The sequence below is a fragment of the Exserohilum turcica genome (genome assembly GCF_000359705.1).
Source record: "Exserohilum turcica Et28A unplaced genomic scaffold SETTUscaffold_3, whole genome shotgun sequence".
Taxonomy (NCBI): domain Eukaryota; kingdom Fungi; phylum Ascomycota; class Dothideomycetes; order Pleosporales; family Pleosporaceae; genus Exserohilum; species Exserohilum turcicum.
The window spans coordinates 834,840-857,599 of record NW_007360136.1 but is presented as its reverse complement, the minus strand read 5'-3'; the positions used below and the strand labels follow the sequence as shown (position 1 = coordinate 857,599).

At 54.2% G+C, this 22,760-nt stretch overlaps 9 protein-coding genes across 9 annotated transcripts in view; 5 read left to right on the top strand and 4 right to left on the bottom strand.

Moving 5' to 3' along the window:
- The window catches only part of SETTUDRAFT_163576 (uncharacterized protein), a 2,274-nt gene extending 982 nt beyond the window's left edge, over positions 1-1,292 (bottom strand). Inside the window, exons 1-5 of the mRNA XM_008029100.1 lie at positions 1,228-1,292; positions 984-1,130; positions 780-825; positions 642-671; positions 411-594 (exon numbers count right to left, since the gene is read on the bottom strand). Of these exons, the coding sequence (XP_008027291.1) occupies positions 411-594; positions 642-671; positions 780-825; positions 984-1,027 (304 nt within the window). The 5' untranslated portion in view covers positions 1,028-1,130; positions 1,228-1,292. The remainder of the gene's footprint in view (positions 1-410; positions 595-641; positions 672-779; positions 826-983; positions 1,131-1,227) is intronic.
- A 592-nt stretch (positions 1,293-1,884) lies between these two features.
- SETTUDRAFT_20260 (uncharacterized protein) lies at positions 1,885-3,310 on the bottom strand (the record flags this gene model as incomplete). Its single annotated transcript, XM_008028694.1, has 4 exons — positions 1,885-1,931; positions 1,980-2,089; positions 2,138-3,053; positions 3,103-3,310. The coding sequence occupies 4 exons, from the start codon at positions 3,308-3,310 to the stop codon at positions 1,885-1,887; spliced, it is 1,281 nt and encodes a 426-aa protein (XP_008026885.1).
- A 601-nt stretch (positions 3,311-3,911) lies between these two features.
- SETTUDRAFT_163570 (uncharacterized protein) lies at positions 3,912-5,377 on the top strand (the record flags this gene model as incomplete). Its single annotated transcript, XM_008029099.1, has 4 exons — positions 3,912-3,935; positions 3,985-3,989; positions 4,038-4,599; positions 4,647-5,377. Coding segments are annotated over exons 3-4 (904 nt in total), but the record flags the coding sequence as incomplete, so codon positions are not given.
- Positions 5,378-10,744: 5,367 nt separating this feature from the next.
- Positions 10,745-11,861, top strand: SETTUDRAFT_31976 (uncharacterized protein; the record flags this gene model as incomplete). The annotated part of the gene is made up of 2 exons (XM_008028794.1): positions 10,745-11,258; positions 11,326-11,861. The coding sequence occupies 2 exons, from the start codon at positions 10,745-10,747 to the stop codon at positions 11,859-11,861; spliced, it is 1,050 nt and encodes a 349-aa protein (XP_008026985.1).
- A 442-nt stretch (positions 11,862-12,303) lies between these two features.
- Positions 12,304-13,746, bottom strand: SETTUDRAFT_90408 (uncharacterized protein; the record flags this gene model as incomplete). The annotated part of the gene is made up of 2 exons (XM_008029098.1): positions 12,304-13,095; positions 13,156-13,746. 2 exons carry the CDS (start codon positions 13,744-13,746, stop codon positions 12,304-12,306), a joined length of 1,383 nt encoding a protein of 460 aa, XP_008027289.1.
- A 395-nt stretch (positions 13,747-14,141) lies between these two features.
- Positions 14,142-15,362, bottom strand: SETTUDRAFT_31974 (uncharacterized protein; the record flags this gene model as incomplete). The annotated part of the gene is made up of 1 exon (XM_008028793.1): positions 14,142-15,362. The coding sequence occupies one exon, from the start codon at positions 15,360-15,362 to the stop codon at positions 14,142-14,144; it is 1,221 nt and encodes a 406-aa protein (XP_008026984.1).
- A 2,292-nt stretch (positions 15,363-17,654) lies between these two features.
- Positions 17,655-19,043, top strand: SETTUDRAFT_163567 (uncharacterized protein). Its single transcript, XM_008029097.1, has 2 exons — positions 17,655-18,217; positions 18,291-19,043. The coding sequence occupies exons 1-2, from the start codon at positions 17,805-17,807 to the stop codon at positions 18,838-18,840; spliced, it is 963 nt and encodes a 320-aa protein (XP_008027288.1). The 5' UTR covers positions 17,655-17,804; the 3' UTR covers positions 18,841-19,043.
- Positions 19,044-19,503: 460 nt separating this feature from the next.
- On the top strand, positions 19,504-19,959 carry SETTUDRAFT_20254 (uncharacterized protein; the record flags this gene model as incomplete). Its single annotated transcript, XM_008028693.1, has 1 exon — positions 19,504-19,959. The coding sequence occupies one exon, from the start codon at positions 19,504-19,506 to the stop codon at positions 19,957-19,959; it is 456 nt and encodes a 151-aa protein (XP_008026884.1).
- A 141-nt stretch (positions 19,960-20,100) lies between these two features.
- Positions 20,101-21,704, top strand: SETTUDRAFT_136738 (uncharacterized protein; the record flags this gene model as incomplete). Its single annotated transcript, XM_008029096.1, has 3 exons — positions 20,101-20,870; positions 20,924-21,009; positions 21,061-21,704. Exons 1-3 carry the CDS (start codon positions 20,542-20,544, stop codon positions 21,702-21,704), a joined length of 1,059 nt encoding a protein of 352 aa, XP_008027287.1. The 5' UTR covers positions 20,101-20,541.
- Between the last annotated feature and the right edge of the window lie 1,056 nt (positions 21,705-22,760).

Sequence of the window (22,760 nt, the reverse complement as noted above, 5' to 3'; positions counted from 1 at the left end):
CTGTTCTGCCAAGTGTGATGATAGCAAGTACTATGAAACCCATCCAGCATGCATGTCGTAGAACAGAAAACTCCCGTCAACCATCATGCCATGAAAGGTATGTGTTCTTGATGACTATCCTCCTCCCTTGCGCTCGTTGTATCCCATAGCAGATCCGGTCAAAAATATGCTCCACCACTTCCGCTGACTCCTCTCGTGCTTAGATGGCGTACTTCCTGGTCCACTCGCGTGCCGTCGATTCGTAACGGGACCGGTCCGTCTTGTACACATGTGCAATCTCGGGGACAAGCGGGTCGTCGGGGTTGGGGTCTGTCAACATCGAGCAGATACTCAGCAGCACTAGAGAGAAGGGAGAAAAAACTGTCAGCCATGTCCACACACGCAGTCGGCGTCTTCCCGAGAGAGCGTACCCTTTGAGATGGTTAGAGCAGGGCTCCACTGGTCTCGCAGAATGTCCAAGCAGATGCTGCCGTTGGAGTTGATGTTGGGGTGGTAGATGCGGGTGGTGAAGTTGACCTTTGGGGGCTTGAAGGGGTAGTCGGTCGGGAAGTGGATCGCGAGGAAGAAGACACCGCCGGAATATGGTGAGTCGCCCTGGGCTGGTTAGTCGCTGCTGGTGTCATGGCCACGGGTGGACATACAGGACCCATGATGGTTGCTTGCCAGTGGAACTAGACCGCAAAGTCAGTATACTCGTCTTGAACGCGGCTGGTCTCGCCCACGGCTGTGTCGACAAGAGCGCCTCAGCCGCACGCGTTCCGTAGCAAAGAATGACGTACCAGATCATCTCCGATGGGGCCAGCTGAACAAGAAGAGGGAGGGTCACTGCGGGTGCCAGGTCAGCCAGATGTCTCTGCGTGCTCGGGCAGCGAGGCCACGGTGTTGAGTATTCGCTTTGCTGGGGCGGCCGTGGCTGGCATGCTCAGAGCAGTGCTGGCCGTGGTGGGCGGGGGGGGGGGCGAAAGGGCGGGAGCAGCACTCACCGGCCGAGGTCTGTGAGCTCCTTGTTGATGCGCTTGAGAGCCATGGCTGGTGTGTATGTGTGTGGGTGGTAGGTGGGTGGGTGGTGCGGTGTCGCGGTAGATGCGGTAAAGAGAGTTGGGTGGTGTTGCAGAGTTGAAGTGGGATGTCTGCGCAGGCAGGGCGGTTAGTTAGCGGGGGGGTCCAGAGAAAGCAAGTGCGGCGTATCAGCGGCGCAGACGCCGCCCGCCACGCAACTTCACCTACCGGGGACGGCGACGGCGACGCCAACTATGTGCAGGCCGAGCGGCAAGCGGTCAAGGCAAGACAAGGTGAGTGCAGTGAAGGCGAAACCGGGCGGTGCAGGGGCGGTTGCATTTATCATGTGTCGCACCCAAGCGCAACACGCGAGACGAGACAAGACAAGCCCGGCCGCCCAACTGCTGTCGCTGCCCACAAAATTGACCGAGCCAGAGCCATGCTGCCACCAAGCCGTGGCAACCTATCGAAGGCGGCCGAAGATGCGTCAGGCCTGACATTCACCGCGCTGCCTCCTTCACGCCTCTTCACACCTCTTCACGCCTCTTCACGCCCCTTCACGCCCCCCAGGCCCGCCCACCAACACGTCCCGGCCGCTGTTCCAACCGCCGTTTGGGCGCCCACTGGTTGGACACGCGCAGTCAGAGAGGCCATGCTAGCCGCGTCCGAGGCGAGCCTGCGCCGCTGACAAGGTTTGATCTGCATCTATTTCTAAACCATCTCTGTTTGCATGCACAGCATTTCTACCGAGCGCATACACCCGTCTTTGCTACATGTTATTGGCTGGCGTCGTCGAGTACATTTCTTCAGCAGTGCAGCAAGACAAGGTTGCCTTGGTTTGCGTCCGCGCAAAGCAGCATTACAGTATCCTGTCCTCGCAACTCATCAACAGAACGCCTGAAGGCCCGTGATTGCTCGGCCAAGAATCAACGCTATTCCAAAGTCAGTCGCCATTCAGGCACATGTATGGCCTTACTCACAGTGAATGTCGCTCTGTCCTTCGTACGTCTGCGTCACAAACAGATTGGCCACGTGCCGTCCAATGCCGTACTCGTCAGAGACTGCGTTTCCACCAAACACTTCCTGCAGCCTGGGCACAAGTCAGTTTGTGCTTCAACAAGCGTTTGCCACGACTTACGTCCGAGCGTTGACCAAGGCTCGATCACAGTTCTGCCTCTTGATCATCGAGATCATCTCTGGTGCAGCCTTGCCCTCATCCTTGAGCCGGCCAACTTGGAGGGCTGCAAGAATTCCGTATGCAGCGTCGGTCGTTGCGTCGGCCAGCTTCTTCTGCACAAGCTGGTACTTGGCAATGGGGTTGTTCTTGAACTGCTTCCTCTCCAGCGCGTACGTGCGTGCTCTTGCGATGCAATCTTCCAGCGCGCCCATAGTCCCCCACGCAATGCCATATCTTGCCGCGTTCAGACAGCTAAAAGGTCCTTTCAAGCCCTCCACCTCGGGGAACATGTTTGCCTCGGGCACGGGGCACTCGTCCAGCTGGATCATGCCAGTGATGGACGCTCGTAGCCCGTTCTTGTTTTTGATTGGTGGGGTTTCGAGAGTACCTGGCGGACACTGGTCACGCTCTACGACGAAGCCACGAATTTTGCCTGTGCTTTCCAGCTTGGCCCATACCAGCAAGACATCGGCAATGGGCGAGTTTGTGATCCACGTCTTGGATCCGGATAGCGAGTAGTAGCCCTTCTTGGACGGATGTTCCTTTGCGACCGTCTCCATGGAGCCAGGGTCAGACCCGTGATTGGGCTCAGTAAGACCGAAACAGCCTAGCAATTGGCCCTTTGCCATCTTCGGCAGAAGCCGCTCCTTGAGCTCTTCAGTGCCAAACTCTTTGATGCCTTCCATGGCGAGTGAACTCTGCACAGAGTAGCCCGAGCGGTATCCCGAGTCCACCCTCTCGACGGCCCTCGTGATCAGACCGCCAGCGACGCTGCTGACGCCGGCACACTCATATCCTTTGATGGTTGCACCGAGCAGGCCGAGCTCGCCCATCTCTTGAATAATTTTCCTGTCAAAGTTCTCATTGCGGTATGCCTCTGGGAATCCGTCAGCCGGCTGCAGAGTCGAGTCCAAAGTCTCGTGTACCTAATACCCTGGGGAGCATGCGCTCTTGACAATATGACTCGGCTGTCTCTGAGATGGCTTGCTCTTCCTCGGTCAGCAGATCGTTGGCTTTGAGTGGATCTTGCCAGTCAAAGGCCACGGGAGTATGCAGATAGCGCTTTCCCATAGGCGCGGCCCGCACTGGGGCGCGCAATTGCCCAGAGGCATGTCTGTACATCGGGCGAAGCATGTTGAGGTGGTTTACAACAGCCGAGGAAATTTATAGCAGTGGAGGGTAGAGGAAACACCCAGAAATAAATAGAGTTGTTATATCCGAAGACACGAGAGGATATCCGCAAGTGTGTGAGTTTGGCCTCGGAAACCCCACAGTCGAAAGAGGTGGGAAGCGGTTCGGAGCTAGGTACTCCGCAGTGGCAAGAGAGCACACATCACCTTGTCCAGTATGCGGCCACTAGTACTCGGTCACGGGCGTCTGCGGCGTCTAGAGTCTGTACTCCGATTCCGTATCCGGTGCTCGTGTGCCCAGGACGTCTGCAGAGCCTCATTAAGCGATTGCCATTGCAGTCCAGATGTGGGGTAATGGTGCCAAGCAATGCGCGCCGTGATTGCGCGCCACAAGACGCGGACGCGACGTGACACTCGTTGGCGTCACCTTTCCAGCCTTCGCGTAGTTGCCTTTGCCTCGACGCCCAACACCACCGACTCAACACCCGTCAAATCACACCCTCGATACACCGCACATACAATCAGTCGCAATGGGTATCAAGCACCTCTACCAGCTCATCGACGAGCATGCGCCCGAGTCGATCAAGAAAGGCGAGATCAAGAACCAATTCGGTCGCAAAGTCGCCATAGTAGGTCAAAACACCCGCTTACTATCAGAACGACCGCTAATTCACATAGGATGCGTACGCTCAAACAGATTCCCATGATTGATCTAGCCTAACACTGTGTAGATCTATGAGCATCTACAGCTTCCTTATCGCAGTCCGCTCTGATGGACAGCAACTCATGAATGAATCGGGCGAGACGACATCACATCTCATGGGACTCTTTTACCGCACAATGCGCATGGTCGACAACGGAATCAAACCCCTCTACGTCTTCGATGGCGCTCCACCCAAACTCAAATCCGGCGAACTCGCAAAGCGATTCCAGCGCAAGACTGAGGCACAGGCTGCACACGATGAGGCGAAGGAGACGGGCACAGCAGAAGATGTGGAGAAGTTTTCGCGACGGACAGTCAGGGTGACGAGGGAGCACAACGAGGAGTGTCAGCGGTTGCTCAAACTCATGGGCATCCCTTACATCATTGCGCCAACTGAGGCCGAGGCACAGTGTGCTGTTCTAGCGAGGGGAGGAAAGGTGTATGCGGCGGCATCAGAGGACATGGACACGCTGACATTTGCTTCGCCCATCCTGCTACGACATTTGACCTTTAGCGAGCAGCGCAAGGAGCCCATTCTGGAAATCCATCTAGACAAGGTGCTCGAGGGTCTGGCAATGGACCAGAAACAGGTGAGGTTCCGCCAGTCACCAACTTAGCCATGCTAATGATTGCATAGTTTATTGACCTCTGCATTCTCCTCGGCTGCGATTATCTCGACCCGATCAAAGGCATTGGGCCAAGCACTGCTCTCAAGCTCATCCGTGAGCATAAAGACCTCGAAGGTGTCGTCGAGCATATCAAATCACAATCTTCCAAGAAGCTCACCATCCCCGATGACTGGCCATTCGCCGACGCCCGGCAGCTTTTCCTCGAACCTGATGTGCGTCCTGCTGACGACCCAGAGTGTGACTTCAAGTGGGTGGCGCCAGACGTGGAAGGCCTTGTCAAGTTCCTGGTTGAGGAGAAGCATTTCAACGAGGATAGGGTACGGAACGGAGCAGCCAAGCTACAAAAAAACATGAAGACGGCGCAGCAGAGTAGGCTAGAGGGTTTCTTCAAGCCGATTGAAAAGACTGCTGAAGAGAAGGCAACTCTGAAGCGCAAAGCCGAAGAGAAGCTTGAGCAAAAGAAGAAGAAGCAGAAGGAGAATGCAAAGGCCAAGAAGGAGGCCAAGGCCAAACCCAGGACCGCTGGCTGATGAGCTCAAGGATGTTGGAATCTGAAACACTGCAAGCAGGGAAAAGCGGCGTTATGGGATTGTGATACCGATAGGCAAATGGCGTCTTGGGCATATGGGAGTGCGTAGGATTGCACATAGGTCTATTTGCCGACTATACCGATATAATATTTGGCGCTGTCTGCCGCTTCTTGAAGAAACAACTTTTCGTATCAAAATCAAGTATATTCAATAAACCTAATCACCTCGCGAGGTGAGAAACTGTCATGAATCAGCATACGAAACTATATTCTCCTTTCTAGGATCCAGAAACTCTCTGTTATTCATGTACACTGGTATCAAAGTGGGCGAAACTCTATCTCACATGTATCTAAAATGCAAAAGCCAGGCTGCATAAAACCTCATGCAAGGCAGTCTTCCCACGCATGCACATGCTTTAAATAAGCTCGCCTATCTTCTTGTTGATGTTTCCCACCTGACATCTCATCCATTCCCTTGGTACAGCCACGTGCATGTTTATGCAGACAGCATGTCAAACTCTATTATGCGATCTACAGCATGCAGATTTTAGACTGGCAGATGTGACTGCATACAGTCACGATGTGTGGATGCAGGATTATGCGTCTCATCCCTGTTCCTAACAAGAATAATAGCAACAGCAACGGAAACATGCAGAGATATTCCAAAGATGTCTTTTGACATGGAAAGGAATGGGGAGAAAGAGTGGGCGGAGTAACAATGTAAACCTCCCTCTTCATCTCCAACAGAGCACACCAACCAAAAACAATCAAGGAGCGAAAAAGTGATAATAGAATCACGTAGAAAGTTAACCTACGTTGCTATTAACAAAGTCATTCTTGCCATATAGTAACCAAAAAAACACTGCTCTAATAGACTCTCCAAATACCACACAACCCCTTCTCATACACAGGCAAGAAAAATTCCTCCCAGGAAACCGTTGAAAAAAGACCACGCACGCAATACACGCAATACCACGCAATACATCCATGCAGCTATGTGCGACGAAAATAAGACCACAAGCCGGGTCCGCGGGTCAAAAAATTCGGCAACTACATACATACGTAGGCGTGCGACGACGACGGCGACAAGGCGACAAGATGACGACTCAAAACTGCACAGACACACCGACACATGCACATACACATGCTTTAACTGACTCCTCAAACAAACACCGTTGCACATATACTTGCCCCATCCCAGCGCCTAAAACAATAGACGCGGAAACCCCCAGTTGTCAGTATTGCCTAAAAATAAAAAAATAAAAATGAGGCTACAAATATCGAAATTAAAGCAAGCCGACTACTTAACTCACTAACTAAGCAATCAAGCAATCAATAATTTTTTTTAAAAAAAAATAAGAAACAACGGCAGTGAACTTCGGGAAAGACGACACAGGGAAAAAAAAACAAGGGTAGGGTAGGGTAGGGTAGGGGGGGAAACATTCACGACGTCATGTTCCTTGCGCGCCGGGGGGCAAAGACGAACTTTGAAATGTGTTGATAATATTTCGGGGGTACTTGCGCAGATATACGTCGCAGTAGGATTTTGGGTTATTTTTTTTTCTTACGTACGTAAGTAGTGGATTGGATTAAACTTAGTTTGGACGTATACGTAGCTAATCTCCATGTATCCTGCGCATTTGATCCGCATTCCATCCATCTATCCGTCGGTGTGTCCCCCCCCCCGTTTTAAAGAGAAGCCCGATGACGATGACGACGACCCTGGTGCTTGGAAACCCACCCCCTTTGCCTTGTCTTGGGCGCATGAGCGTGAGCGGTGCGCTCGCTTGCTCGCCTCGTCATGCTACTATTTTTTTTTTAATTTTCGCTATATACGTACGTACGTACGTACATACGTACAACATGTACTCGCCCATAGCGTGCGTGCGTGGAACGGAACTCCGGGGTTGGCGGGCGGGCGGGCGGACGCGAAAAAAAAGAAGAAAAAAAATCAAACCCGGGGTTGGCCTGGGAAGAGTGTGCGTCGTCGTCGCCGTGGACTTGGTGTTGTGGTCGCCGTCGTCGTCATCGTCGACGTTCGCCTCCGCCTCCGCCTCCGCCTCCGCCTCCGCCTCCGCCGCCGCCGCCGTCGCTTGCAGCACATTCACATCCATGGCCAAACTGCGGCTCCACGGCTCCAGGAAAGCCCGAGCCCGAGACTTTGGGGACTGCAGCGGGAACAAGGGAACACGGGCATCACCAGCGCCACGCTAACCCTGTTTTTCCAGTTTTTCCCTTTCCTATTTGTCCTGTGCTTTTCAGATTTTCTTTCTTGCCGCGTTGGGTGTGTATGTCTATGTGTGTGAGTGTTTGTGCGTTGTCTGTGTTGAGTCTAATATGACTATGTATTTTGGGAGTACGTATTACCATGACAAAAAAAAATTCAAAAAAAAAGTTTTCCTTGCTCTCTTTTTTTTTGGTTCGCGATTAATACCGTAAGTACTCGAGCAATAAGTCAGGAAACATACACACACACACACATACATACAGCCCCAACCCCCCCCCCCCCCCTTATTTCCGCGCGCTCCCGGATGCCCAAACGGCAAACGAGCAGCAACAAACACAGCGACATGCAGATTAGATTACGCAACGTACATACCATACGCACGCACGCATGTAGTTAGAAAGCGGAAAGCGCAAGAAAAAAAAGATGAAAATAGGGGCTTGGCGACTATCTCTCTGTCTCTCTCTCTGTGTCACATACATAGTTATCTCGGTCTTATACTTAATCTACACAACGCCCTCGCTACAAGAAATGAGTGGGGGGCGCTACTTACCAAGTCTCTACATACTATACACGCGTAAGAAAACCAAGGTGCCAAGCCCCGCGGGTCCTTGGTAAAAAAAAAAAACATGTACGTGAGAAGATAAGGCGTATATGTAGATAAGAGCATAGCAAAGACAAATACGTACGTACGTACGTACGTACATGTGTAGATAGATAGAGAGATAGAGACAAACCATCCGGAAACTAAGCCAAAAACGAAGACATGCGAATACTTGGAAGAGAGAGAAAAGGAAATTGGAAAATACATAAGCCGGACTTGGCAATTGTGCGTGGGCAGGGTAGATCCCTATTCTTAGGGGACTGGGGGGGGGAGAAGAGCAAGAGTGTTTATTTATTTTACCATGTATGTACCGTGTCAATCATATACGTATATGGCAGTCACTCGGTTTATTGCGTCCGTCTTACGGGGTTAAAATATCACGTACATGGGGTTTTTTTTGGCTTGGGACGCAGGGTTATCTACTGGGATTTTGGCGAAGAACATGTATGTAAGATGTACATACAGTAAGCCGGACAAAAAGAATGATGACGTTTTTCCCTGTCTTGCTCTTCTCTTCTCAAACCATAGGTTTTTTTTAAGTTGGGAAATCTGATGTCATTTTAATACCAGGAGGGAAGAGCTGCTAACAAGGATTAGGTTCAACAATGACTTGAGGTGCGTGTGGTACGGAGGACCAAGTATACAAGCTAAGTATTTGGCGCGGATTGAACAAATGCAAAAACACGTGTCTGCCATGTGTTCTGGGCGGAAAAAACGGAGAAGCGCGATAACGGGGCGGAGGGCCAACGGGATTGGGATAGTAATAGTAGTTCACCCACATAGGGTGTGGGAATCAAGATTATCGCCGTGGGGGAAACTGACTAGTGATCTGCATACGTAGATAAACTGTCGACATGCCATTTGTCACGGGTAGCCAAAGGACCAGATTCTTCTTCCCTCTCTTTGCCCAAACTAAACCCGAACCCAACCCGTAGGTAGCCTGCACGTAGTCCGTACATAGCCCGTACCAAACTGTTACACCTGCGAACAACGCCTCTTTCTCTCCGGGCAGACAAAGTGGACAAAAGAAAAAGAAAAAGACCAAATCGGATCTCGATCCAGAGCTGAAATGGAACCAGAACCACTCCGGAACCATTCCGAGCGGTCCTTTGCGCGGAGAGTTTTAGCCACGGTAAGCACCCGGACACCCGGCGGGCTGGTCAATTTTTTCCTTGTCCTTGCAAAGATAAGGTTCTACGCCGGTCATCCCCCCCAAACCCTCAAGCCACCCGCTATGCCAATTTCTATGGCGCAATGGATGCGCGCGCGGATGCCTTCGGCTAACCCCATACACTAGCAGTACTAGCATGCAAAACTACAAAGGACCCTGTGAAACTCGAAACATGTCACCATCGAGTCAAACCAGTGAACATGTGTTAACAACTGGCAACTTGGATTTGCCCATGGACCTGCTGATAAATCCCTCTTCGGCCATGTCCGTATGCCAGGTGGAATTGGTAGGTCGAGCTGCAAGCCATCGCTAGTAAATGCAGCTTGCGGACTCAAGTACCGAGAAACAAAGTTGACGACGCGCGCCATGGGACATACATAAGTCGTTTTTCGCAAAAGGAGACGCGTTAGTCATAGCGCGACACAGCTAATCAATGACAAAACGTTGTGCCGCCTTGAAGGATTTGCGTTTGAAAAAGGGTCTAGAGATTGGTTGGGTGACGTCGGAATTTCCCGCAAGTCGACTTTTTAGTTGGTGTTTAAAACGACCATGTGATGGTTGTGGGCTAAAGTGAAGCACTGTCAGGGTCTAATACGACCGCATTCTACCGTAGTCGTCAAGTAGCCATTTACTTGTATTTGATCCTGGAACATACCCTGCCTGTGAGAGCTTGCCTATAGGCGCAAAACATGGTCGAGTTATTTTCGCTCTTGCTTCGGGCTGGCCGCACGCATCATGCTCAAAATGCTGTCCTGTGACTTGGGTGCCAGCTTCAGCGGTGAATAGCGTGATTCTGGGAGACGTCGATTGGCACTGATGCTGTCCAAAACCCTGCACAGGTTAGCACAGCACTCTAACACATACACACTCTGATGCAAGGTGCATCGAGGCCAGGAGCAATTGCACTTGTTACCAGTCAGCGCTGATGAACTTGACAGTCTTGCCGCCAGTCCTTGCAATCTCTTTATGGATTTTGGTGGCAGCAAGACCACCGCCTGCGCCGCCTCGCGAGTTAACTGTGCCGAGTATGACGTGCGTGACTGTTCTTCGACCCAATGTGATGGAGTGGCTGGCGCCGTGTGTGGCCAGGATTTGCTTCAATTTGGCCTTCCCAATACACGCAGTGTCGCTGTTTCATGCGCACGACAGCTGTATTGGACTCGGAGGCGAATGGCTCTTTGGGGCGGGGGGGGGGGGGGCGTGCAAATGCAAAACAAAGCTTTGCGCGCATCGGCTGAGCAGCGACTCAAGACCCTGGCAGGCCGCAAAGTTTGTTTTCTCATCACAGAGCAGCAGCCTGTTGCCACATGCATCTGCAGCCCACGCCCACACCCACACCCACACCACGCAGCCAGGGGGCCTACAAGACCCGCCACGCCTTGCCACTTGCAGCGCCCTTTTGGACGGCCGTTGCAACGTCAATTAGGTGTACTGCCTCTGGCCCTCTCCACAGGCCCTTTGACGAGCTTAGGCGAGGCGGTGCGTCGTCGCCCTGGCCCTCGTTGCTGTTGCTATTGCTCAGCATGACGCGACCTGCAACCCCCCGAGGCTAACCGCGAAGCAGCATCAACATCCGACATGACTGGCACCTTGAACCACGACCCCACGACCCCAGCAGCCTCGTACGACGCCTATACGAGGGCGAGTGCCCCGTCTGGAGAAACGACAGTGGCTGTGGCAGCGTCACCAGCACAAGCCCCCACCCCTCGCCACACCTTGCCTGTTGCCATCGCTGCACCTGCCACACGTACTACCGCTACCTTCTTCGACCCTTGGAACAGCTCCAGCACAGGGCACCAGCGCGCTGAAAATCGCCTCTCCACATCCTCCTCATGGCGTGTGTCGCGCAGCCTGAAGCTACGCGAGCAGTTCAAGGCCGGCCGCGGCGGCGGCAAGCGGGTCGCAGACACGGTGGGTGCTGGCCGTGACGACGCTGCCCCCAACGCCCGCAAGCCAGATGGGCAGAAGAGTCTTGCTGAGGTCTGGCGTGCGAGCAAGACAGCCAAACGACCGCCATCGCAAGAGAACGACGTCGGGACCGTTGCCGAACTGACTCCATGTGCATCAGGCCACAACCAAACATATGCACAAGGTACGCCCGTTTCACTGTCACTCTATCACCGTCACATATCAACAACACCTGACACGCATCCTCCTAGAAGAATCCCACGCCTACTCCAAAGGCAGGGCTGGCGAAGATGGGGCGGCCCCGCTGGAGAAGCAGCAGCTATTCGTCGGCCTATGCTTCTACCTAAACGGCTCCACAGCTCCTCTGGTCTCTGACCACAGCCCTGACCCTCGCCGCTATCGCCCTATTGCCATCGCCCTCACCCGCGCCCTCGCCCTCGCCCTACACCTATTGCCCTCGCCCTCGATCACCAACGGCCCCGTCGCCGCTAGCCCGCAAACAGCTGCACGCACATGCATCACGGCCAACAGTGGATTGCAACAGTTAATTGTGGCAGATATAGTCCATTACTCGAGCGTGCCCAAGCCAAATAGCGTTATACAAAGCTTTTCCGATGTGGCAGCGCGCCCAGCATTAAATCCGGTTTGCGCTGGCCTTCCTATGTACAGCCCAGCCCGCAAAAAGCAATATAGCCCACCCACTCAAAACAAATGTATACTGCGCCTGTCCTATGCACCCGATTCCGGAACACCATGCTTGATCCATCGTAGACGACATATGCCCTAGTGTGCTAACACGAAAGGAGAAGAAACAAAAATTTGGCCCGCAAAGGTTGATGCTTGAGATAACGCCCGCTAAACCGAGAGACAAGGGGGTGCCGTGGCCGCACCCTCAACCTCGGCACGACTTTGCAGCCTCGTGAAAAAAAAAGAACAGAACGGAAAGAGAGGGGGGTACGAAGGGCGAAAGGGGGAATAGAGACAGAAAAACAAAAACAAAACATAACAAAACAATAGGTGGTATTCCAATAAACCCGATGTCATACAGCCAGCATGTGGGCGGCATTGCGTGCTAGGCCTTCCTTGTGCGTTGTTGCTGGCGTGCAGGTTCGGTCCGAAGAAAAGTGCTGCCGGAGCCTGTTGATAGCCGGGCCATATCACTTTGACTCGTGAGCAGACGATATCGTCATGAATTCGTGATTCAGGTCGTGGCCAGCCGGCGGGACCGCCTAGACTTGCCCACTGGCCTTTTTGCTGACTGATGCTTCGTACATCAAGCGATGCTTCTTCATCTCGTCGGCATCAAATGGCAGTGCGTCGCTGCCTTTTCGGCTCGACAGGGACGTCGAGCTGTTGTTGCCAAATCGGATGCTGGCCAGCGACCGAGCCTTCTTGAGCGACTTCTTTCCAACATTCTCGCCCGTTTGGGGAACGTAGTCGGCCGCGTCTTGCTCTTTGATGCGTGTGATTTCCTCGATTTCGGGTCGAGGCTTGACGCGCATGCGCCTAAACTCGCGCGTGATCCTCTCCAGCTTGCTAGGGCCTTTGGTAGAGGATGCATAGGTGGGCATTGGCTCTTGCACCGGCCTCTCGTACATGCTGGAACCTATGCTGGGCCTACGCTCCGAACCAAAGCTGACGCCAGAGTCATGCTTCTTGTCCTTTACAGGTCCATGGACATAGCGGTCGAACGACTCTGGGCCATGTGTTGAAATGCAGTCCTGAATCATGTTCTGCGCCACTCGAAGGTACTTGTCAACAATCCTCTGCACAGAGGGCCAGCCAGTAGCGTCTTCCGGGCGCTTGTCCCGGTGGATCAGCGGAAGCAGCACGTCAGGACCCCTTCGCTGCACTTGGCTGATCATGTCGAAGAAGACCTGGCGCTCTTCCTTGAGGGCCTCGTGGTCCAGATACTGCGAGGGGAGCGTCGTCTGGCTGTGGACAGGGGGGAACAGCGTATTGAGGTAGCTGATGCAGTTGAGCTTGTTGAACTCATCGTCTGAAAGATGGTTGATCATAATCTAGCAGCCGTTGTTAGGTCATCCAAGCAAGGCCGAAAGTGGGACAAGAAAAAAGCTTACCCATCGACGGAGCCCTACCCAAATTTGGGCATAGTACGACTCGGCCTTATGGTTCTTGCCCTCGAGGTTGTTGATCCAAAGAGCAATGCCCGGTGCCTTTTCGGCGACACGGGCCATGTCAGCCTCCCAAGTGTCCCTGTGCACATCAAGGGCTTCGAATGTAGTCGCCATTTCTCTGCGCCGCCGGGTCTCGAGGTCTTTGAGGTAGTCGAGCGCGGTCAAGGCCTGGCTCCAGTCAACGTCAGACGGCTCGGGCATGAAGGTCCGTGAAACAAAGTTGACAATGAAGGCAGGCGGAAGGGCGCTGGTTCGTGTGGGCAGGGCCTTGAGCTGACCCATCAGAGACGAGGTGAAACTCATGGCGGCGGCTTCGGCACTGTTCCAGGCAAATTGGCCATTGACAGGAGACGTGTTTCCAGACTTGTGCAGCATCTTGGGCAGCGGCTGAGCTCGGTCCACGCGGTTCAGTTCGTACATTGTCTTGAGCGGGATGTCATAACTGCCGGGATACTGCAAGACGTGTTCGAGGATGTAGGCCATGGAAGAATGGTTGGACTCTTCTGAGCCGGTGCGTGAATGACTGGGTGCCATGGCCGTGGCTATGTAGTCGTGTGCGCGATGGGCGAGCGGGACGCGGGTTGCCTTTTGTGCTTTCTTTTGCAAGATGGCGACGCTGCAGCAGCAGCACTAGGGTGCGTGTGGCAGCGCAGGCGAAGCCGCGGAGACTCGGGTGGCTGGCAGTAGTGGTGACGTGGGGTTATCTCGTGGTGGGCCGGAGTGTGGGGAGAAGGAAAGAAGACGACGGGGCGACCGGGAGCGGAGCCAGACAAAAGGAAAGCGCAACGGAAGAGGCGACGCCCTAGGGGGAGGAGAAGCAAAGAGGAGGCTACCGGGGAGGTTGTGGTGTGGTGGAGAGAGGATGGTGGTTGTTGGAGTTGTTATTAGCGGTGGTGGTGGTTGTGGTGGTGGTGCAGTGTTGGCGTTGTTTACGTTGTGGTTGCTAGTGCAGGCGCGGATGGGGACAATAGAGAGAGGCGGGCACCAGATGTGGGCGTGGTCAAGGGTGGGGGGTGGGCACAGCAGGCGAGGGCGCGGCGAGCAAACCAAGGGCAGAGGAAGCGTGGAGTCGAGGCGGAGGAGAGAAGGAGATGTATGTGTAGGAGGAGGAGAGAGTGGTGCGGGCAGGCGCGGGCAGCCAACGGATAGGTATACAGAAAGGGTTTTTGCGTTTGCTCTAGTCGACGCTTCTTTGCTCGTCGCATCCCTGCGCGGGGGGCCCGTGATGGTCGCGTTCGCACTTGCATAAGTGGCGTCAGTGACAGGGTGTTCCAGCTTCCCCGAGAACCATGACCAACGCGGCCTAGCGCCTGCCGCTCCTTCCCCCCCTCCCCGGCCCAGGGCCAGCAACGCCTTCCCCGTCGAGCGTCGAGCGCAGCAGCACCTGAGACCTGAGCATCGAGGCATGCCTGTGCACGACCACGACCGCGACCGCGACCACGACCACGACCATTGTCGCCGTTGCCGTTGCCATTGCCATTGCCATCACCACCATCATCATCATCATCACCATCATCGCCATCGCCATCGCCCCCGCCAGCGCCACGGCCCCTCTGCCACGCAGCCCGCGCAGCACTACGACTACAGCCCACGATGGACGGCGACGCCGTGCTGCTGGACGGGGTGGCCAACGCCTGTGGCTCAGGCTGAGTGAGTGAGAGTGGGCGACTGACTGGCTGACTGGCCGACTGGCCGACTGGCTGGAATGGGCGGGCTGACTGGCGGGCTGGCTGGCTCGCTCGTCGGCCGGCCGGCCAGCTCATGCCAAGGCGAGACAAAAGGGTCCGCCGTTCCGGCGTAGAGCCTCCCTTGCCTGACTCGGGCCACACAGAAAAGTCTGCCCAACTCGTCCTCTTCGGAGCACCGCAACGCAAAAGCCTCCCCGAGGCCGCGCTGGCGACGCCGCTGCCCTCGCCCTCGCCCTCGTGCTGCCACTGCTGCCAGCGGGCCCACTTGGCTGCGAACTCGACCGTGAACTCGCCCACAGGCTTGGCCGGGCCTTGCAGATTCCATACAGTCGTGCGTCTGCAGCCCCGTTCGACGCCTCCAGTCAGCGGCCCCCGTTTTTGCGGCCCTGCCAATGAGAAAATTACATGTACTGCCTCTGCACGCCTGGGGCTGGCCACTAGCATGCGCGCGAGTACCGGCATTTGCAGCGACGACGGCCACAGGCACAATGCATGACGGTGCCTCTGCTGGCCCTGCTGGTGCTGACGACGACCCTGGGCCGCCGCCCCCTCGCACCACCACGCAGCATGTACATATAGCAGTACATGCTATGTCTGTACACTAGCTGCTCGGCTCGACTGGCATTGTCGAGCCCTTGTGAAGGCTGCGGGGCCGGGGCCTAGCCCGCCTGTCACTGCTCACGGCCTCAGACTCGCCAATGGCACTGGCACTGGCACTGGTACCCTCGACAAGCACCCACCACATGCACCGTACCCGCAAACGACATGTACCTTGCAGACATGGAACCTGCAGCCACGCGAACTCGTCACCAAACTCGTGCTCGCCCCGTGCCCTTCCCTCCCCTCCCCTCCCCTCCCCTCCCCTGCGAACGGAGCCCGTGTGTGCCTCGTTTTTCTTTTACATGCTAGCACCCTTCCCACACCCGACACGCCTACTCTTACAAAAAAGCACGCCAACGCCCAGCTAGTCTCGCCTCCGGCACATGGCCTGCCATAGCACTACACATATACAGTACACAACACCGATGCCAATGCTACCTCGGCCTGCACGAATCAACGTCGTCCGCTGTCCGCTGTCCGCTGTCCGCTGTCCGCTGTCCGCTGTCCGCTGTCCGCTGTCCGCTGTCCGCTGCCCGCTGCCCGTCGCCCGCCTACCTGCCTCCCGCATCGGTCCGAGTGCGATAGGCCTGCATGCCGAATCCTTGGGCATCAACCACCAACCCTCAATGCTGCTGCATGCTGCGCATGACGGAAATGTTTCAGCCCTCTGGCCCGCTGCGTAATGCAAAGCAAAGGGCGCTCCTGAGAGCCTTATTAGTACCAGAGCTTCTCCGGCCTACCATCTCACACTCATCTCCTCGAGCGTAGCCCCAGCCGAGATTGTCCCATTGCACCGATCGAGCACCTGCGATCATTGCGCCAATCAGCTGCCGCCCTGGCCGCTCCTTACTTTGCTTTGCTCAACGCCCTCTGCCCAAGGAGTCAGCCATATAATACACACGAAAGTTTCATGATACGGCAGTTACGGACATCAGCCTTGGCTCATTATCGCAACACGGCGCAGGGCCATCGTGCCTATCCCAACTTGCTGTTCCTCTGGATCGAAATGTGGCCCGTTGTGATAATCTCCGTGGAGATCGCCCTGGGCTGAGGGCGGCCAGCTTCCCCGTCGTCTCCACATGTAAGCCTGCTCGTGTCTGATTGGCTGCGCCCCAGGGATGCCCCCTCTTTCATTAAGAGGAACACGATGGGGTGCGACAGGTGTAATTCGAATGGTACATGGCGGATGAATGTTTCTACCCACCAGCTAACCACACTAACATGGCCACTAGCTGAGCGCTGATCGGGGGGTCGGACGGCGCCAAACAAACTGCAACGCCCTCACTCGCTACACTCCCCCCCCCTCCCCACCACCACACAATCGACACCAGACTCGCATTCGCAACATTGCAAAAACACCACAACCCCCTCCTCATCCCTCTCTCTCTCTCTCTCTCTCTCAGCAGAGCACTAATTGGGTCCCTGCGGAGAAAATGCAAAGTCACCAGTTGCCATGCAACCAGCCACTGTCTCTCTACTGTCCTTAGGGCCATCCGTGCTTTCCACACAACGTGAGGGGGCCCCGCGTTCCAACGTGTAGTGGCGGAGTTGCGTCCGACAAGACAGGTACCAGCAACTAACTTTCTTATCGTCACGCATGACGATACATTTAATCTATGATGCCCAAGCTCAGCCTCAGGGGGAGCAGCAGAGAAAAATATGCCGTTATGGAATCATCTCCAAGGGCTCTGTTTGCCTATACATACACACACACCTGATGTGGCTTGGCAGTCAAGCCACACACGTGTGTGTAAAGACCAGCTAACCGCTTCCAGTGTGGCTAGAACAGCGCGCAGTCCACCTACACCTACACCTACACCTACACCTAGGGCAGGTGCACCGGAGAAAGGCCCTCACCTCAGAGGAGATACATCAAGGGGAAAAAGCAAGCATGATGGTGTTGGCTGGATTAGCCTTCATGCTAAGTGCCTTGAATGGAGGCTGAGTACGCCAGATCATCATCGTGCCTTCTAGACCAGCACCAGCGACTGACCTAACCAAGGCACCCAAACCGTTACTGACGTGCAAGATACGTAACAGCGACTATGAGCTGCAAGCCCAGTACCATCAAATCATGGACAGTCCAAACACGCCAACAATGCAGAGCGCACAATTGCCTTGTGTCCGATATTAGTGGGGGGGAAACCAAGATCTGAGATCCTTCAGCCACCACGGCCCTTGTTCTGCGCCCCGATGAGTCACCCCAACCAAGCAACCTGCCTATTTGAAATATCCTCCCTTCATCAATGCATCTTGGTCAGATGAACCACATAGTCGACTGCGTTGCCACTTCTCCCTTTCGCAATGGCGACTTCTTCTCCGCTCGACTTTGTTACCGTGGATGTCTTCACCTCGGAGCCTTACCAAGGCAATCCGCTAGCCATTGTGCGCATCCCTAGTGGCCGCACGCTAACTCAGGCACAAAAGCAAGCCATTGCGCGGGAGTACAATCTTTCCGAGACGACCTTTCTGCATGAGAATGCCGAGCATGGCGCGGATCGTGCCTGGACCGTCGATATCTTTATGACGTCTCGGGAGTTGCCCTTTGCCGGTCATCCAACCGTCGGCACGGCTTGTTATGTGTTGGGAAGAGTGGCGCGCGCAAGTGGTGCTGACCAGGGCGTCATCGAGGCAACGTTCAACTTGAAGGCCGGGCCCGTGGGACTGCGATATGATGTCGCCAAGAGAACGGCAAAGGCGTCGATACCTCATAATGTGTAGGTATATTATTCTGTTTTAACAAGACCAAGTTTGGGACGCCAATAGGATCGACTACTGACCTGTAACAAGCCATATCCATGGCAAGAGGTTTAGCAACAAGTCGCTCTTCGAAATCCAGCCTCGACTGGCAGAAGCCCACCAACAAGGCAACATCAAGGTCAAGGATGACTTTGCCATTGTCTCGATTGTCAAAGGCATGACGTTTGCCTTGATTGAACTGGAGAGCATCGAGGCCTTGGGCCTTGTGTCGCTAGCTAGTGCGTCCCTTGTGGTCGACGGCTTGGACGAGGGTTGGAATAAGACGTTTATTGGAACATACTTTTTTGTTCGCACAGGAAAAAAAGACAAGGGCGCAACAACGCTCAGGACACGTATGATTGAGGGCCCATTGGAGGATCCAGCAACCGGAAGTGCGGCCAGCGACCTGGCGGCTTATCTGTCGCTAGACGGTGGCTGTGCTGGTGAGACGTTGAAATACGAGATTGTGCAAGGCGTCGAGATGGGGAGACGAAGCGAGATTTCCATAGAGGTGCATATGGATGCGGCCGGGTCAATTTCGGAGTTCCATCTCGAAGGTGGCGCTGTCCAGGTAATGGAGGGTCGACTGACTACGATGTGAATAAGTGGATGTGAATAGATCCGAGGGCAGTACGCGTGGCTGGTGTCGAAGATTGTATCCGTGTTGGAGATTATTACGCGCAAGGGACGCGGTCAGCACCTTTTCTTCGCCTATCAACGTCAGTCGCAGGCGTCAGGATAATGCAACCTAACATGTTTCCGTCTAAAGGTGGTTACAGATGTAGATCTATTGTACCTGAAAACCCACTTTGCCTCAGGCATGCCGAGAGACCCGTTGCAGCCGATCTGCATGGGGAAATGTTGATTCAGTAATAACTGCAACTGGGCAAGGCACCGGCGAAAGACACGTAGCGACGTTGAACGTAAATTGTCTCAGCTTTTATTTCCCGGAGGCTCGCTTTGCCAATGCGGGGATGCCCGAGAAGCTAGAGAGGGACGTAGCCGCTGTGCAAAGGCCGACAAGGAGCAAATCCTGTCAGCGCGCGGAAACAAACACGCAGAGGGGGGAACACACGGCAAAGACGGAGAAGTCGGCCAGGCGAAGCGTTCGTTTTTCACAGTGCGACGCTTGACGCATTCCGGGTGACGAGCAGAGTCTGCTTCGTGGGCTGCTGCAGTGCACGTATGCAAGCAACACTGCCAACTCCTCAATGACTCTCCCAACAATAACAAGCTTCAGATAGCGGCGATCAGTCGGGTTGGCATGGCGGATAACGGCCGTCATGGTGTTGCCGTCGCCGTCACCGTCACCGTCACCGTCACCGTCACCGTCACCGGCACGCAAAGGGACGACTCATGGTCGGATTGCGCGATATGCAGCGGTGCAAAGCCGAATGCCTGTTGCTGGCCCGCGGGCCCTTCACCTGTCACCCGCCACAGCCGTCAGGCAGGAAGAATGACAGCATCAGCCAGCCCTGCCATGTTCGTGGTGCTCGACAGCCTGCTGAGGCTCAAGGAGGAGGCATGGGTTACAGAGTGGGTCGCAAAGTGCGTGAACCAATCTCCACGAACACGGTTACGACAGTGGCGAGGATGGTCGGATTCAATCACACAGGCATGCCGTGCATCCGGTTACCGCTGGCTGCATGGGAAAGCATTAGAAGAGTTTGAGTACGACGTCCTCGAAATTGAGATGGATCGGCAAAAGTGCCAGGTGTAGGGCGGCGGCAAGCTTCAATGGGCGCTAGTGCTGCCTGTTGCGGCTAGCGCTAACCGCCTTCGCGGCATTTCGTGCTTTACATGCCCGACCTCATACACCATCCGTTTCTTTTATTTCCTCCTCAATGCCTGGCGTGTTCCTGGCCAGGAATGGCTGCCAGGACAGCCTCAGTCAAGTCGACGCTATGAGTTGATGCCCGCACACCGTGCGTGATCTTAGGCATGCCGGAATTAGTCCAGGTGAGACATGTCTGCCTTCATCGCGGGTTTCATGCCCAAGGAACGCTGAGCCGCCTTGCTAGGTTGTTTTTGGTGTAGGCCCGGTCAAAATCGCCAAGCACTTAAGGGACTGCTTTTCCGTCGACTTATTTTGAACCATCATCAGTCGCTTGTTCTACCACAATCCGGTTCCGCATTTGAGGGTTACATTCCTTTCTCTTCCTCTTAATACTTACCTTTCAGATCACGTTGAACGTATCTGCTTTTTTTTCTTCTTCTTTCTTCCCATTGTAATCCACCGCTAGTCGGACGCCACTCTTTAAAAACCAGTACATTTTTTTCGATTCTAGTCTAAGTCTTCATCATGCGATTCTCAACTCTCCTCCCTCTTCTCCTTGCGGCTGGTGTCGTGGCTCAGGGCAATAAGAACGGCCAGAACAACAACAAGAATGGCCGCCAGAACAATGGTCAGAACAACGGTCAGAACAACGGTCAGAACAACGGTCAGAACAACGGTCAGAACAACGGTCAGAACAACGGTCAGAACAACGGTCAGAACAATGGTCAGAACAACAACAACAACAACGGTGGAAACAACAACGCCCTACAACTCAACCCCAACAACGTCCAGAAAAACAGTCAGTCCAATGGTCTCGGTAACAACGCGGAAGCTGGACAGGCTGCTTCCCTTACGTAAGTCTCCGCTGCAACATTCACTCATAGCTACCGTACTGACTTTTTACAAGTGACCCGGCCAACTTCATCAACCACTGTACCGGCAAGACGCTTACCAACGGTCTTCAGGTCAAGAGCGGATCTTGTAACGGTATTCGTGAGTTTGCTCCATCCGCCATATTCGTATCGGTTTCTAACCATTGCACAGCCATGGGCGATATTCCTTCGACTCAGAACATGATCTCCGCTGTCTTCACTAACCCCAAGGATGGTTCAACCGTTCAGGCCAACACGGCCATAAAGTTCAGCGTCCAAATCTCGAACTTGGCTGCTGGTTCATTTACTAACCCTGACGTCACCTACTACGCCGCTCCCCAGACGGTCAACGGACAAGGAAAGATCGTTGGCCACACTCACATTACTGTCCAAGACTTGGGCGGTAACATCAACACCAACACGCCTCCGGACCCAGTCAAGTTTGCTTTCTTCAAGGGTGTCAACGATGCTGGTAACGGCCAAGGTCTCCTCAGTGCTGATCTTGCCAAGGGCCTCCCTGCTGGTGTTTACCGTGCCTGCTCAATGACTTCGGCTAGCAACCACCAGCCTGTTCTCATGCCCGTCGCTCAACGTGGTCCCCAGGATGACTGTGTAAGGTTTACCGTTACCAACGGCGGCGGTAACAACAATGGCGGCAACAACAACAACAACAACAACAACGGTCAGAACAACGGTCAGAACAACGGACAGAACAACGGACAAAACAACAACAATGGCCAGGGCGGACAGCGTGGACGCGGACGTGGACGTGGACGTGGACGTGGACGCTTCGCTCGCCGTGACTTGGTTGTCTAAATGTTCAACCGCCGAGGTGATGATTGAGAAGATGAATGGGTGAGGCTTGGGGTTGGAGGGTGGTATTCGCTATAATGGTCCTTTCCTCTTTCACGACAATTATCAATGGTAGTTCACATAGAACGTGCTTCTGTCCCCTAGAAGGGCATGGAAAGTCACTCTACGGAGAATGGAGCAAAGCGCTTCATTGGACTGGTTCTGAGAGCGCTGTTTTTTTTTCCTTCTTCGGCGCTTAGTTACAAACACACATACACTCTCAATTGATTGCAATGTAAAATTACTACTGTTTTCACTCCTCGACCCTCATTCATGCTTTGCAAGTTTTGAAACTTGACCGAACAAAAGGCGAAGAATGGTGGAAAGATGGAAAGAGAAAAGGGAGAGAAAAAGAGAGAAAAAGAGAGAAAAAGAGCCCAATCCAGGCTCTGTCAGGCATGGGGAGGGCGGGGTTACCGCCGCATGAAGGCATTGGAAACACGGAAAAAAAGACGTCCTTGTCTCAGGAAACAACCCCCGGAGGTCGATCAGGCAAGGAACTGTAGCACCCGAGTATCGGAAACCGTTAGCACACGCCCATTAAGAGTTTGACCAAAGATAAGAGAAAGAGAAAAAAAATATGGCGCTTTTTGCCAATGTTCAGTTCCCAGACTGGCGGGAGCGCTTTTTTTTTTGTCAACGAACTGTGTTTGGTTGGCGCCCAGCTGTTAGTCAGACTTGAGTAATAACAAGCCCTCTTCGGACCTCTTGGGACCTGTCTCGCCGTGAAACTCGCACTTCGCCTCCTCCTCCTCCTCCCCCTCCTCTCCAGACGAGTGATTTGAATCCAACGCCACCGCCCTTCGGTAAGCAAATAGAGAGAGAGACAACCACAAGAAGTGCTAAGCTGCTTGGCGCCAGTTTCGACAGACTGTCATTGAAGAGACGTGTCGGAGCATCTGTAAGGACAGCTTGCTTGGCTGCCAAAAGTGAAATGTCAAAGGACCTTCTGCATGAAGCCATTGTGCTGGAGCCGAGTGGCAGTGCCGATGTCACGGAGCAAGCAGACTGGCTAGCTAG